Source organism: Cynocephalus volans, chromosome 6 (genome assembly GCF_027409185.1).
Source record: "Cynocephalus volans isolate mCynVol1 chromosome 6, mCynVol1.pri, whole genome shotgun sequence".
NCBI classification, from domain to species: domain Eukaryota; kingdom Metazoa; phylum Chordata; class Mammalia; order Dermoptera; family Cynocephalidae; genus Cynocephalus; species Cynocephalus volans.
Genome location: NC_084465.1, coordinates 95550992 through 95566427, shown reverse-complemented (window position 1 = coordinate 95566427; position 15436 = coordinate 95550992). Strand labels below are relative to the sequence as shown.

The 15436-nt window shown below is 52.9% G+C and overlaps 1 protein-coding gene across 1 annotated transcript in view; it reads right to left on the bottom strand.

The window, feature by feature from the left end:
• The window catches only part of RAB11FIP3 (RAB11 family interacting protein 3), an 88737-nt gene that overhangs the window by 2861 nt on the left and 70440 nt on the right, over positions 1–15436 (bottom strand). Inside the window, exons 7-11 of the mRNA XM_063101063.1 lie at positions 14950–14985; positions 10434–10527; positions 8905–9008; positions 4931–5071; positions 624–705 (exon numbers count right to left, since the gene is read on the bottom strand). Of these exons, the coding sequence (XP_062957133.1) occupies positions 624–705; positions 4931–5071; positions 8905–9008; positions 10434–10527; positions 14950–14985 (457 nt within the window). The remainder of the gene's footprint in view (positions 1–623; positions 706–4930; positions 5072–8904; positions 9009–10433; positions 10528–14949; positions 14986–15436) is intronic.

Below are 15436 nucleotides of genomic sequence, written 5' to 3'. Positions count from 1 at the left end.
CACAGGGGCTGTTTCTTGGGGCGCTGGGGGAGAAAAGGCAGGAAGGACCTTTGTATGGACAGGACCTGACCTGGGGGCTGTGGGCAACTCCAGCCTGGCTGTCTGGTTCACAGGAGCCAGAGCCCAAGTGGTCTTGGAACATCCTTGGGTTTGGAAGCTTCCCAGAGAGTACTTGGCAAGGAGGAAGGTGAAGAGAGGCCTCTCAGTGAGCAGCTAGGGTGTGGGAGCTGCCTCTGCCTACACACCTGCAGAAGCAGGGAACTAGAGGTCCACTGAAGCCCACCCCTCAAAGGACATCATCCCTGGATTCAGACCCTTGGGTCAATCTAAGAGCGAACCTCCAGGCTCCATGGAGTCTGTGGAAGAACCAGAGGCTGGGCAAGACCCAGTGTTTTCCAGCAAAGGGATGGTGGCCTGCGTCCAGAGCTGGCCTGGCTCCTTCACACACAAGCACAGCAGGGCCCAGGAGGTGTCATTTTGCTCTTTAGAACAGCACAGCCGGTAGGCAGCCGCACCCCACAGCAACCCTCAGCCAGCCATGCAGCCACCCAGCTTTGGAGACTCTGACTCCCCCGTCGGTGTGAAGAACGGAGGGTGGATTGTACTCCCAGCTGGCAGCTCACCTCCTCCAGGCGCTCGATGCCAGCCTTCAGACAGGGCGTGCAGGAGCGGAGCTCAGCGTTCTCTTCATCCAGCTGCTGCAGCCTGGGACACAAGAGCAGAACTGGGCCCACTCCCCAGCAATGTGCCTCTGCAGGGCAAGGGAGGCCCAGTGTCTCAAGGAAGCTTTGTTAGGGCTGCCTCATGACCCACAGATGCCCCCAAATACCTATGGCCAGTCCTCAGGCACCCCACCCAACTGCTCTAGGCCAACGCTTTTCCACAATCCATGATGGCTTTTAAATACACTTTGGGTTTTGGAATAATTTTAGGTTTACCAAAAAGCTGCAGACACCCCATGGGCCCTGCCCTGCTCTGGCCTCACCTCCTGTTGTCACTGATCATCACTGCAGCACGTTTGTCACATCTAGAAACCCACACTGGGGCACACTGTTAACCAAACTCTTCACTACACTCTGAATTTCCCACCAATGCCCAGGATGACACTGCGTTAGTTCTCAGTCTCCTTCATCCCCTGTGGTCTTTGACGGTCCCCCAGACTTCCCTGCTGTGTCATGACCATGACAGTTTTGAGGAGTCTCGATCATGTATTTTGTGGAATGTCCCTAAAATTGGGTTAGTCTGATGCTTCCTTGTGATTAGACTGGGATGATGGGCTTTGGGAAGACTCCCACAGAGGTAAGGAGCCTTCTCGCCACACCAGTCAGGAACCTGACATCGCATGCCCTATTGGCCACCTGGAAACGGTGTGTCTGCCAGGTGACCCCCACCCCCCGCCAGCCCCTTTGTGTCGAGTCACAACTTTCTCGCCTACTCTCTGTCCTCTGGAAGCTAGTCATGAGTCCAGCCTACCCTTGGGGGAGGGGAGGCCCAGCACTGCCTCCTGGAGGGCTATCTGCAGATATTTGGAATTCTTCCATGAGGAAGATCTGTGTCCTCTTCCCCACTTATTTATCAGCTGTTTGTGTGAATCACTATGGGCTTGCGCACATTTGGTTTGCACCTTGCGTGACGATCCAGTTGCATCGTTCTCAGTCTGTGGCTCAAGCTGTGCCAGGCTCGGCCACTGGGAGCTCTTTCTTGCTGTCTCCCGTGTCCCTGCTGCACGCCCTGTCAGTGTGTGCATGTTTTGTTTTCATCTGAGCATTTCCTTACTTACTGGCACTATAAGATATTCCAGGTTCAGCCTGTATTTTCCCTGTCCCAGCCCCAGCCCCAGCATTGGCCACTTCTCTAAGGAGTCTTGGTTCTTTCCCATAATCCAGTTGTCCTAAACATCCTGCTACCCTGCTATCTCTTCTGATTCAGCCTGATCTGCACCCACACGCATCTGGTGTGTGATGGAAACCCCCTTGCACAGCATGGGGTGGGAAGGGGTTTGAGGGTGTCCTCAAACCCAGGCAGGGACTGTCCTGGCTTCAAAGAGCTGATGACTGGGTGCAGAGGCAAAGCAAATCCACATACTCCTCACCCCCAAGGACACCCCGCTGGCCTCTGCACCACCTGGGGAGGTTCATGAGGGAACTGGGACACCAGTGCCTCTAGGATTTGTCTTGGGCTGGTCAGACCCCTTGGGCACAGGCACACCATCAGCCAGACAAGGGTCTCAGCAGTGCCCATTCTCATATGTGCTGCCGCCCTGCGGTCCAGACCCCCTCTTCCATGGTGCGGTATAGTGTGACCCAGCTGTGTGTGGGCTGGGATCCTTCTGAGCCTCACCTTTGCCCACCTTCCACAGGTGGCTGGTGCTACCATTTCTGAGCCTTTGGTTCTGAGGTGTCACTCCTGGCGCTTCTTGGCTCCCTCACTGCTGACCCAGGGTGCCTCAACAGGCCATGTCTTTGGTGTGCATTAGAAACGTGGCTACAGCTGTGCCTTCTGGGCTTATACCACTAACATTTGTCTTTCCTGTTGTTTTGCTGGGAGTAGAGTATGATAACATGCTCAATTCACCATCTCTGACTCAAGAGTCCAGACATCTTTACCCATGGTTATTTTCCCCTTTTAAAATAATACTTGAGGCAGCTGGCCGGTTAGCTCACTTGGTTAGAGCTCAGTGTTATATCACACCAAGGTCAACGGATCGTATCCTCTTACCAGCCAGCCGCCCCCCCCAAAAATAATAATATTTGTGGTTTTTATTTGAAATTATAAAAGCAAATCATGCTTTAATTCTGTGGAATGTCAGAACTGCAGGTAGGTGAAGGCAGAGGGTAGCAGCTGCGCAGCTCCTGACAGCGCAGCACTGTCCTCCTGGGCCGGCCGCCTCCCTTCTGCTGCGTGCTCCTCACTCCCTCTAGGCCTTTCCTCTATCCACAGACACACTCAGTGTCCCCAGTGCTAAGTACAGTCCTTTTGCCACTTTCTCTCCTTCCTTTATTGTCAGGCTCTGGGGAGGTCTGCCTGTGTCTGCTGGAAGGACGTGCTGTATTTCCCAGCACCTACAGAGGCTTCCCTGGGTGTCCTCGGCTCACACACTGCTGGAGAGCACTACACGCTTGGGCCACATTCACAGGCTGACTGACAGTGCCATGTCCCCAATGCCGAGGGCACAGGAGGCACCAGGAGGCCACGTAGCAGGCCTTGGTCTCTGCTGATGCCACCACCACAGCCCTCCCATGCTTTCCAAAGCCCTGGGAGTTATTGGGTGCCTCATTCCTATGACAACTTGGCTTTTCCTAGAACCCTTCCTGGCCTGCAACCTCTGACTCTGCCCTGTGCCTTGAGACATCAGTGCAGCAACCCCCCTGCTGCTGACACATGCTCCTCTTTCCCTGTCCCCAATCAAGGACATCTGAAGTTCCAGCTTCCTGGCTCTTTTCTCCTCCCTACGCTCTTTCAGATTTAACTCTCGCCTCTACTGAGGCCCCATTCCTGAAACCCAGCTGTCTCCCGGGCAGTAACTGCACAGACCAGCCATCAGCTGGCATGGGGCCAACCCTACTGCTCCTGGCTGTTCCAGTGTCCCACCTCAGGGTCCATCTGCTGCCAGGGGAACGTGAATCCAGCCTCCTGACGGACTGCACTGAGCAGGGTCGCCCTGTACACCAGATGGGCTGAGACCATGCTGGGAGAGTCCCTGAGACTTTGGAGGCCCCTGTGCTGGGCTGAGCTTGGGGAGCTGACTCAGGGCTGCAGGGGCCTGTGAGGGCCTGAGCAAATCCCAAGGACCACCAGCCTCCTGTGGCCACCCCAGGAAGCTGAGGGAGGCCAACAGCGTCAATGCAGAAGCACTGACTCTGGGTGTGCAGGGCAGGCAGCAGGCTCACTCAGGAGAGGAAGCAACGCTGAGCCCCACTCGCTCCCTGATGGCCTCACGAAACCCCTGTCCATTTTGTGTCCCTCGAGGCTGCTGTGCCCTCCATACCAGAGCAGATGTGGGAGGAGGGATCTCTCACGTGGCTGTGCCCCCCACAGCCCCAGTGTGCCCAGGCCAGGAAGGAACACTGCCCTGGCCGCCCAGCCCACTGGGCTGGAGGCCTCTGACTGCAATCCCCTTCCAGCCACCCCACTTTTGAAAATGCCCAGAAGCTCTTCTTAGATATTTTGAATTCTTTTTTTTTTTTTTAAAAGATGACTGGTAAGGAGATCTTAACCCTTGACTTGGTGTTACCAGCACTACACTCTCCCAAGTGAGCCATGGGCCGACCCCTGTATTTTGAATTCTAAAAGTAGTACAGGCTCAGTTAAAAAAAAAATTATATGCAATAACTTCCTCCACTCTCACTGTCCAGACAAACACGAGCAGTGGGAAATGAGAAATCATGTTGAGAGTGGGGAACTCTAAGACCCTCTCCCACCATTCCTCTGGTAACAGGAATCTACTGGTTTTCACTTTTACAAAAAATATTCGAAGAGCCATCCCTTGCAAGTGTATCTGTAAATGTACACCCCAAATCCACAGTATGAATGCCTAGATGTGGGACTACTGGTCACCCATGTGGCACCACCCTGCTTTGGTCTTTCTCCTGCTATGATGTATTTAACAGACAGCACGGTTAACGCCCTCCTCTTTCTGTTCTCCCACTCTTCCTTACTCATCTAAGGTTTATATGCCTCCAGAGAAGCATAAAAGTAATTCTGTCAAGTTCCCTTAAAAAAGATTGATATTTTTACTGGGATATGTCAATTAGACAGATTTGGAGAAGCTGACAACCAGAGGGATCCATCTATGAACTCAGATCTCTTGTGGCTTGTAGGAGAGTTTCAAGGTCTTCTTCACATAGGTTTTCTCCTTTATCTAAAATTACATTTTTCCTAGCTGTACTTCTCTGGGGTGGGTGGGGCTTCTGCGGGTACCCCGCCCTACCTGGCCTGCAGGTTCTCGATCTCGATGGTTTTCTCTCTCTCCATCTTGCACAAGAGCTCCCTCTGCCTCCGGGTCTCCTCCAGGACCATCTCACAGGCTCTCAGCTCCTGCTCCTTCAGTTGCTCCTCGAGGGCATTGGCTCTTGAAAGGCAAAGGGGAGGAGATGAGCCTTCTCAAAGGCCCTGACAGCCTGCCCCCACCTGGGAGGAAGGACAGGAAGGGCAGCGACACTGCTGCCCAGAGCTCTGGGAGAAGCAGTTCTGAGGCAGGCAGGAACACAGCCCCCAAACAGCTTCCACCCCGCCTCAAGGGTGCCTGGGCAGTGAAAATGGTCTCCGCTGCATCCCCACCCCAGCTGACATGCGCAGGCACTGTCTGCTCATGTGTGTGGACAGAAGTCCTATCCAGAGAGCCCAGCCCACAGGTGCCAGTCTCTGGGGCACTCTGCCCACTGACAGCTGCTCCAGTGCAACTGCTACACACAATGAGCCAGGCTTGGGGCCCAGACACGTGGGGCCTTGGGAGGAGCCAGAAAGCACTGAGGTCCAAGGGCCACAGCACTTTCCAGAAAGTAAACATCTGACTCAACATGTGGAATGTGACAGCTAAACACGGCAAGTGCCACAATATGCTGAGGGGCAAACCTGGGCTTCAGCTGTAGCACCATCAGCCCATGACGCACCTCCCAGCAGTACACACATTCTCCAGGGTCACTGGAGTCACACCAGACCTAGGCCCAGTCTCGCATTGGCTGCTGGGCACATCTGGGCCCTGTGTTATGGGGCCACTGGGGAGGGTCCACTCTGTGCCCAGTCCCCACCAGGCTGGGGACCTGGGTGTACAGACCAGCTCCCTTCCAGTCACTTTACAGCAGGGGCAGGGCAGGTGTTAGCGAGACCAAGGGGAAAACAGAACGTTCCCATGGGGGCCCTGAGACCATGGCCCCTTCCCAGAACATCATGACCACTAGCAGGAGACAGGAATTGACCATCCCAAAGAAAAGGGCAACAGGACTTGCCCACAGATGCAGCGAAGCCCATGCTCCAAGCCCTGTCTGTGCACACAGGGCTTCTCATCTCCTGTTTGGTACCTCATACATGACAGTGAACAGATGGCCAAAGATCACCAGACACCACAGGAAACTTTTAACACAAAGCAAAACAGCAGGGAGCCTGTAACTAACAATCTCAGAGAGCTAAGACACCACATCCTGCATGCTGTGGAAGGAATAGATCACAAAGACCCACAAGATCTCTTCTGTGATTAACAGGAGTTAAGCCCTAAGACACCACATCCTGCATGCTGTGGAAGGAATAGATCACAAAGACCCACAAGATCTCTTCTGTGATTAACACGAGTTGAACCAGATGAGAAGAAGAGGAGGCTGTATGGAGAAATAAGTACAGAAATCTTCCTGAAGCTGAAAGACACTTTTTCTAGACTTAAAGGTGAAAACCGAGTGCACAGCACAGAGAGCAATAAAAGATCCTCATCAAGTGTCCAGGTGAGAAAGACAAGTTCCACAGAGAACAGCAGAACCAGCAGCATCACCATACCTCTCTGCCCCAGCACAGGGTCAGAGGCACTGGAACCCTATTTTTTTTTTTTTTTTGAAAGATGACTGGTAAGGGGATCTTAACCCTTGACTTGGTGTTGTCAGCACCACACTCTCCCAAGTGAGCCACAGGCCGGCCCCTGGAACCCTATTTCTGACCTAGAATTTCACACCCAGCTAGACTATAAGTTGGAGGTGGGGGAGTGGGGGGTGAACATATTTTCAGACATGCAGGTCTCAAAGAATTTGGATCCTATGAACCCCTTTACAAACAACTATTGAGGGACATCCTCCTCAGAAAATGAGAAAGCAAAAAAAAGAAGAAATCGTGGGATCCAGAAAATAAGACATGAAACACAGGAGAAGGCACATGGAATTCCAAGGATGACAGTAAATGGAAGAAAGCTGTGCAGCAGGGCTCAAGAGCAAGTGGTTCAGAGTAGGGCAGATAACATTTAAAAGATGGGAAACATTAAGAAGGAGCAGTGTACTCATATTGCTCCTGAGAGCTGAAGCGAACTCCAGGAGAAACATCCACAGGAATTGAATAGGGCAGTGGGGGAGTGAGGATTTCATGCTATGAATGTGGATAACTGATAAATGCACATCAGATTAAAACGAAACCTCGACAGTCAGCTTGACAAAGAAACCTGGTGGCCCATCCAGATTTCCCTTGACAAAGACAAGGGGGCAGTGACCATGGTCTTTGGAGCTGCAACATATACCAAATGCACCAGTGAAGCCCAAGCTGCTCCCTAACATTGGCCCCCCCCAACCCCCCAGCTCTGCAGTGGGAGTTGCTGGACAGGCACCCCCTGGTGAAAATCCCAGAGAGCAGGCAGCCACCAAGCCCAGGTTCTCTGCTCCAGGAGGAACCTGTCCTCGCTTTGTGAAGAAGATGTGCAATGTGTGCCCACAATCACACGATGCAGCCCAATTCGCAGTGTTCATGGGCAGACCCATCTCCTGAAACTGAAGGTCAGGGTGTGAACATTAGTATCCAGCAGGATGAGAGACCACTACGTCAGGAGGCCAAGGTCCTCTGTGGCTTCTCGAGTGCCTGGGCCACAATATGAACACCACTGCTGCCAGCCAAGTGCGTGTAGGCCTGTGTCCAGCCTGGTTCAGAGCCCTGAGTCCACCCGTTCAGGATGTAGATGAGGAAACAGGCTTAGAGGGACAGAGCCCTTGCTCTGAATATGTGGTGGAACCAGGATGTGGCTCAGGCAGCCCAGCAAGGATAGAGGTTCAAAGGACAGAACCTCTTCCACAGATTCTACAAGTGCCTCTCAGGCCTCCCCACAGCACCCAGCTCCATGCAGGCACAGCCTGGAGAGGTGATTCCCCCAGGCCAAGCACACCTTACTTGGCTCAAGAAACAGTACTGCAAATTGGGCATGAGGCTGCATGCATGCCTGGTTTGGAAACACCGAACATCACAGCGTCTAAGGACAGTCTGCAGGTAGAATGGGAAGGTGGCTCCTGCTTTCCATGTAACGCAGTGTCATACTGTTTCCTCTCAGCGCCCTAGCCAGGTCTTAGTCAGGGGCATGTGCTGTCTCGTCCTCACCAGTTTCTGCTCATTTCACAGTGTGGCTCAGCCACTTCTATCACCTGCATTGTTCAGGGATGGGCTGAGCTCCTGTGCAGACACCATTACCTTGCCTGCTCCTCCAGTGGAGCACGTCTGGAGGCACGAACCTGGGTCTACCCCCACCTTCCACTTATGAGGCCCCGGGCAACCACCTAAGCTCCTCAAGCCTCAGTTTCCTCATCTGTGAGATGGAGACCATAGCAATGCCTCCCACGGTGAGTGTGAGGACAAATGAGATCACATAGAGCCACGGAGCAAACAAGCCCTATCCAGGGACCAGGGCTGATGGAAGGGTTCTCAGAAGCAGGGTCACAAGTAAGGGGCCCCTGATGCTGACTGCTAACTGACTGCAGGTGGACCCTGACCCAACATTGTGAGGACTCTCAAGTTCTGCAGAAAGTGGACCGAGAGAGGCTTTGGGTGCAGTGAACACATCCTCTCCTTGTGGTTTGAATCTGTGGGGCTGAGCAACACATCACGTGCTCACCAGCTGCTGGGTCTTCTCATCCATGTGGGTGCACGTGGCAGCTGTTCCTGAGAGGTGAGGTGGTGCCCTGTGTGTGTCCAAGGCTCCACAGGTATCTGCCCGTGGAGAGCACTGAAGCCAAAGCCTCAGGTCTGCCTGCCTGTAGCTCACTAGTCGTGTGCAGGTGACTGCCAGGCACCTGAATGGATAAGCAGCTCCAGGTGAGAGCCACACCTCTGTGTAGTGGCCAAGCCCCTGCTTCGTGAGGGAGAGAATTAAATGGAGATGGGAGTGATGCGTGGAGGGGTGACCACAGGAAGCACCATACTGCAGCCCTGGTCCTCCTGCCCCAGGCCCACCTGTGCACAAGCTGGAGGTTCTCCTGCCTCAGCCGGCTGTGCTGCTCCCCTGTGGCTGCGGTGTCCTTCTCCAGCTCCGACACCCGCCTCTCCAGGAAGATGACCTTGGCAGTGAGATCGACGATGGCTTGAGAATCAAGTAGGAAGAGGCAGGAGAGCCTGCACCCCCAAGGAAAGTATTTCGGATTTTCTCAACAAAGAATCAGATCTGCTCAGTGAAGCTGGAGTGGGGTCCAAGTGGCTCTTGAAGACTGTCCTTAAACCCACAAAGAGCAGCTCCCCATGGATCAGAAAGGCACAGGGGCACTGTCACCTCAACAGCACAGTGCACATGTTCCCGGGGGGTCCAAGGCCTAGGCGCCCCAGGAACACCCTTCCCATGGACTGGCATGTGGGGCAGTGAGGCCCAGCATCCCCCCACCCCCCACAGGCAGGGGCCCCTGCTCTGCTTGAGGCCCAGGTGCCCAGAGATGCAAAGGACCGAGAGGCTTGTATCAGTCCCTCAGGCAGCTCTCAAGATGAGAAATACCTGCACAGGTAAGAGGAGGAGTGAAGGTGACAGAGAAAGGACTCAGAGCATGAGATGCTGAAGGTGCCACAGAGGAGGGGGAACAGCGGGGGGGATGGGAGATGAGGGGGTGCAGGAGGAGATGAAGGGGTGCAGATGAGGGGGTGGGGGTGCAGGAGATGAGGGGGTACAGGAGATAAGAGGGTGCAGGAGATGAGGGTGTGCAGGAGGAGATGAGAGGGTGCAGGAGGAGGTGGGGGGACAGGAGGAGGGGGGTGCAGGAGGAGATGAGGAGGTGAGGGGGTACAGGAAGAGGTGAGGAGGTGCAGGAGATGAGGGGGTACAGGAGGAGGTGGAGGGGATGAAGGAGGAGGTTAGGGGCACAGAAGGAGGTGAGCGGGTGCAGGAGGAGGTGAGTTGGAGGTACAACAGGAGGCAAGGTGGGGGGCATTGCTCCCCTCACCCTTGAGTATAGGGGTATTAAGCACAGTGTGCAGCTCTGCCTTGTACATGGTGCACTCCAGGGGACCTCTCAGAAGAAGCCCGCCCCTCACGTTCCTGGCTCTGCTGTCAACACAGGTCAAGTGCCCTCCTCTTCAAGCCCTGAGCACCCCCAGGTCCTGCCTCCACAGGCCCTGGTGAACTGAATCTCTGGGTGTCCCCACGATGCTGCCAGCATCCACCTGCCCCCAGAACTGACTCCCACACAAATGCGGGCACAATCACCAACGTTTCCACTGCTCAGTCCCCTACTTTCAGCTGGCTCTTGTACCACATGAAGTGCTCCTTTTTCATCCTATGGCCACTAGGCCCCTGAGAGAACTTGCTGAAGGCCAGGGCTGGATGGAGGATCTAATCAGCCCCTAGCGACATCATTGCCACCCCTGATGGGCCAGGATGGGGCCAGTGACCAGCCACCTCACTGTGCACCCTATGGCACATCTGGAAAAGGTCTTCAGATCGTGGCTGTGTCCTATCCATACTGCCCCCTGACATTTACACATGACTACCCAGGGCCTACCTTGTCAGCAATGTCCTCCTCTGGGCCCTCTACGGGCTCTGGGAGAGGGTTTTCCAGGGCCTCCATGGTCAGGGCCCCTGACTGGTGCAGGTACCTGTGGGAAAGAAAGAGCAGCAGAGGAAAGAAAGGGAAAAACCAAATGAGTTCTTTAACCACGAGCATTTCCAAGTCTATCTGAAAAGCAAACGACAGCACCATGGAGCATAGGTCCTCCCCTGCTTTGGGGAGCAGGGTGGTGTCCTCCTGATCAAAGCACTGAACAAAGGAGCTTCTCTGGGCTGGATGCCTTTACCGAGGGGCTGGGAGTGAGCAGGTTGCGCTCTGTGATCCCAAAGTCCTCCTGGTGCTCTTTGGAGCCTGAGAGAGCACATTCCTGCCAGCTAGCAGGACAAGGGTGCTCTGTACTCAGGTGCAACAAGACACCATGTTGCTCCTCAGCCTGACACCAAGTCTTCCAGAGACCTGAGAAATACCAATTCAGTATCTTGACTTCTGTGCATGTCACCTACGCACATTCTTGATATTTGGTTTTCAGGTGTAACCTCTGTGGTGGCAGCAGTAAGCATTTGAAGAAGTGTGGTCCCTAGGAGTCCTACTAGGAGATCACACCTGGGGTCAGCTCGGGATCAGCCTGGACCTGGTCCAGCGAGCTTAGGAAGGCACACTGGTGTGTAATCCTCTGCGGCACCAGCTCCAGTGCACACAGGTCCCTGGCCCTGCAGGGACACCAGATGCCACCCAGTCTGGTGCTCATGGGGACATTTGAACCTGCAGTCCCCCAAGGGCCCCATATGCTGCAGCCTTAGGGCAGCAGCTGCTCCTCAGCTGTTGGTACCTTAACAGGTACTCGGTAAACACGTGTTCATAGGTACCACCTGTCCAAATTAACCTCGTTAGTTGTGGCAAATCTGTTATCAGCCCTGATCTACCTAGAGTACATAAAACTCTGAGAGCATCTGTACAGAAGTGTCAACAGTTGAGTTCTTTACATACCTTGGGAGCCTCAGTACCAAGCCAGACTCCAAGCTCAACAGCTTAATGTCCATAGCTGTGTGACCCCAAGAAAGCACTCACCCTCTCTGAGCCTTACTTTCCTATAAAATGGGGATCTGCCGGTGATTATGAGGTTTAAATAAGGTCATGCCCATAAACAGCTTTCTAGGGACTTAGAGCAGAGTAAGAATTCAATAAAATGTTAATAATTTAAAATTTTTCTATAATATCTTTATCAAATGTATAAAGTTCTATTTCCTTTTCGGTACTGATTGAGCTTGTACATTTCCTTTTTTCCCCTCATGAATATTCTATGGAGGGGAGAGAAAAAGAAGGGCTTCTTCACCCCTGAGGACCATATGCCCCATGAGTGTGTGCTGGGCAGGACACACAGCGCTTCAGGGCGTGTGGATTTCACCAGATTCTCAAAAGGACATTGATGATGAACACCCTGTTCTTGGCCAGTTGCTGCTCTTAAGCACCCATGACCTCGACCCCAAACATAATGTCACTCCCAGGGCAGTAAGCTGCCCATCCCAGACCACAGAGGCCAGGCTGATAAGGCTGTCATTGCTCCTGACCTCCTACTAGGGGCTCTGGGCACTCCTGAAGACTGACCCAGGGAGGAAGGACAACACAACCTGCTGCACCTAGTGAGTGGCCTCAGCACATGGCCACCTCAGGATGAGGCTGCAGTTCCTTGGCATGGTGAGGGAGGCACTGTTCATTTAAACCCACTAGAAGGGAGAATTCTTCAACCACCTGCCCCGCCTCAGGAGACACTCCCAGGAGAGGGGCTGTGGGAAACACCTGATCCATCCCAAAGGGAGGCAGGTGAATGACAAAAGGCTGGGATCCCCCAAGACCCGCCTTCTGTTGGGGGGCAGAGGGGCACCAACCCTCGATAACTTCCCCTCTGTGGGTCCTGCTGGTGCTTCCTCCTGTCCTGGCTGAGGCAGCTCTATGCCAGCTGCCTTGTGTCCTTGCACACACAGCTGACCAGAGAAAGCCATTTCCATCTCTGTGGACAGGGAGGAAATGGGGTTCAGAGAGGTTATGGTTGCAGCCAGGTCACAGAGGCCACAAATAGTGAATGCAAAACTCACCATCTCAGTCACAATGCAGACACAAAGGGATGAAAACTACGAAAAGTGCATTATGACCGTTATTCTGCATTTCCTTTGAATTCTGGTGGCAGATTTAAGGGCAAAACAGGAGCAGATCAAAAATCAAACATACATATTTGCATGTAGATAGATATACTGCAGAATATGCCTGTTTTGTAAACTCTAACTACAAATACCTGCAGATTGGGCTTTTCTTTTTTTTTTCTTTTTCTTTTTTTTAAATACCAAAGGGTATCTGTGGTATTAAAATTAAATTCTCAGAGGGCCCTGACGCTGGTCCAGGGTCTGCCCATGTCCAGGGCATGGAGGCGGCAAGATGATTCAGCTGGGACTGTGCCAGCTGCAGCCTGTTTGGGGTAAAAGATTGCATGAGAGTGAGAAGGCAGGCAATGCTAAAGCTGTGGTGAAGTGCAGCTGAGAACTTGCATCCCACTCCCAAGAGCTGGTGCTTTTCTACAGGGCAGAGCAAGGAAACAACCAGAGAAGGTGGAGTGCCAGTGTCCACCTCCGCTTCCTCTAGACCCGCAGCCCCAAAGATGACACTGAACGGAAACCAAAATGTTTCCTTCCTCAAGGACAAAGAACAGAAGAGGACACAGCACCAGGAAAGAGATGCCCAGGGCACCAGACACTGGGAAACAGAGACGAGGATGGAGGTATGGAGGGTTGGAGGGATGGAGAAGGAGGATTCCCTGGGGACCCAGACACATGAGCCCCCAAACAGGGATGGAACCACTGTCTGAGAACTAAACAGTGGCACAGTTCCACTCCTGGAAGGCTAGCAGGCAGGCAGGGCTCGCTCTGGGGACACCAACCAGTCTGGTTAGAGAAAAGACCTGCTGCCATAGGGCAAGTCCACACCACATGCCCATAGGAGGCTACCACTAGCTGTGAGCACCCACTCCAGTACAGACAGACGGCACCCCCGACACTTGAGGGGAAACCTCTAAGAAGAAAGGGGCCCACACAAGGAGCCCAGGGAAAAGAGAAGGGGAGGAGAAGGCAGAGCTGGGGTGTGTCCCAGAAAGTGGAGGGAGCAGTGAGAGGGTCCAGCACCAGCCACAGAGGAGCCTGAGAAAGAGGGAAACTGTCAAAGAAAAGATTCAAGGTTCCAGAACTAAGGGAACAATTACAGATGGAAAAGGCACATTTTTCATTTTGTCCAGCATAATTAGTTGGAAAAAAGGACTCAAAGGACCCATAAAATTTCTGAACTTTACAGATAAAGAAAACATCTTAAAAGCTCCCAGAGAGGGAAAAATACCCACAAGGAAACAAAAACAGAAAGTATTAACCCCCTTAGTGGCAACCCTAGTACTAAAAGACAATGAGCAGTGCCTTCAAAGGTTCTACGGGACACTGTGTGTAACCTGTAATTCCTAACCAACCAGAGCATAAGAGTAAAAGTAACTACCCAGGTCTCAGGAACTTTTCTCCTGGGCACCTCTTTTCTCATGAAGCTACGGGAAGATGTGCTTGACAGAAAATGGAGATAAAAAATGAGAAGGAAGACAAAGGATCAAGGATCTGAGGATCCAACCCATGAGGACAAATGAAGGAATTCACAGGGCACTGGCCACAGCCACGTCCTGGAGAATGCACTGTGCCGAGGGGCAAGGAGAAGGCCTAGAGGGGATGTTCCAGAACAAGCCAGAGAGGGTCTTGTCGCCCTGCTAGAGGGCTGGGCAGCAAATGCAGGACAGCAACTCAGAGAGGAAGGAAATAAAAACATGAAGGCAATCACCAACTCCAGCAGAAGCAATGAATGACGTGTCTTAAGGAAATGCAGTAATACCACCACTTGGCTGCCTGTGAGGGGAGCTGGTGTCTTATACACCCTGAATATTTGTTTCAGTAAAAACTGTCAGAGAGAGAGACTGGCAGGGGGCAGGACAAAGGTGTGGGCCACCATCTTTCTTAGCAGGAAGCCAATGCATAGCATCCAAAATGAAGAAATGTCTTTAGAAACCAGAGCCAGGCCACTCCTTCACTTCAACTCACCTTGGGGAGCCACTGCAGGCTGGGAGGGGTAAAGGTGTTGCAGGAGGCCATCCCAGACCCGCTCTGAGAGGGCAGGCCCCCCACTCGGTCACTCTACCTCAGTGCTACCCTGCAGCAGACAGCTGAGATGGTGGCCCCTTCCAGACCTCACAGTGCACACGCAGTGACACAGGAGGAATGCCAAAGGCTTTTGGCATATTGTTCCCGGTCACAAGCCCAAATCCACAGCCCTGGAAATTCTTTTCACAATCCATCCCTTAACATTACTTTCAATCCCAAACCATGAAAAGTAACTTTTAGAAGTTTTTAAAATTATAACATTTTATTTAAAAAACTATGACTAGTCACACATTTCATAGGAACATTTTTTAATAAGTAACTGAGGGTCTGCCTACCTTGCCACCTTCTTGCTGGACAGCCGCTTTGCTGGACTGTGCAAAAACCAAAATAAACAGGAAAATCATGTCAGAGAACAGACAGAGAGAACAGGAGGAAACAGGAAACTCAGGCTGAAGAGATATGGGGATGGGCGCGTTCTTTCCAACATGCACGGAGGCATGCAGCACCCTCCCCAAGGCAAGCTCCGTGTGTGGAAAGCCCATTCAGCAAAACCGTCAAGGCCATGGCAGCAATGTCAGGGCATGGTCAAGGCTTCTGCCACGTCTCATCATTCCACCCCCCAAGAAACTTCCAGATGAAGCCACCACCAGACTCTACTCAGAGGTCAGTCCCAGCGCCTGGACCTGCCAGCAGGCTGTCCTGGGTACAAGCCATTGCCCCATGCCATGCCATGCCCATCAGAGGCCCCCACATGAAACATGACACAAGCCTGTTTATAACAGGAAAGTGTGTCACTGGTTTCAACTTAGGCACTGACACTTA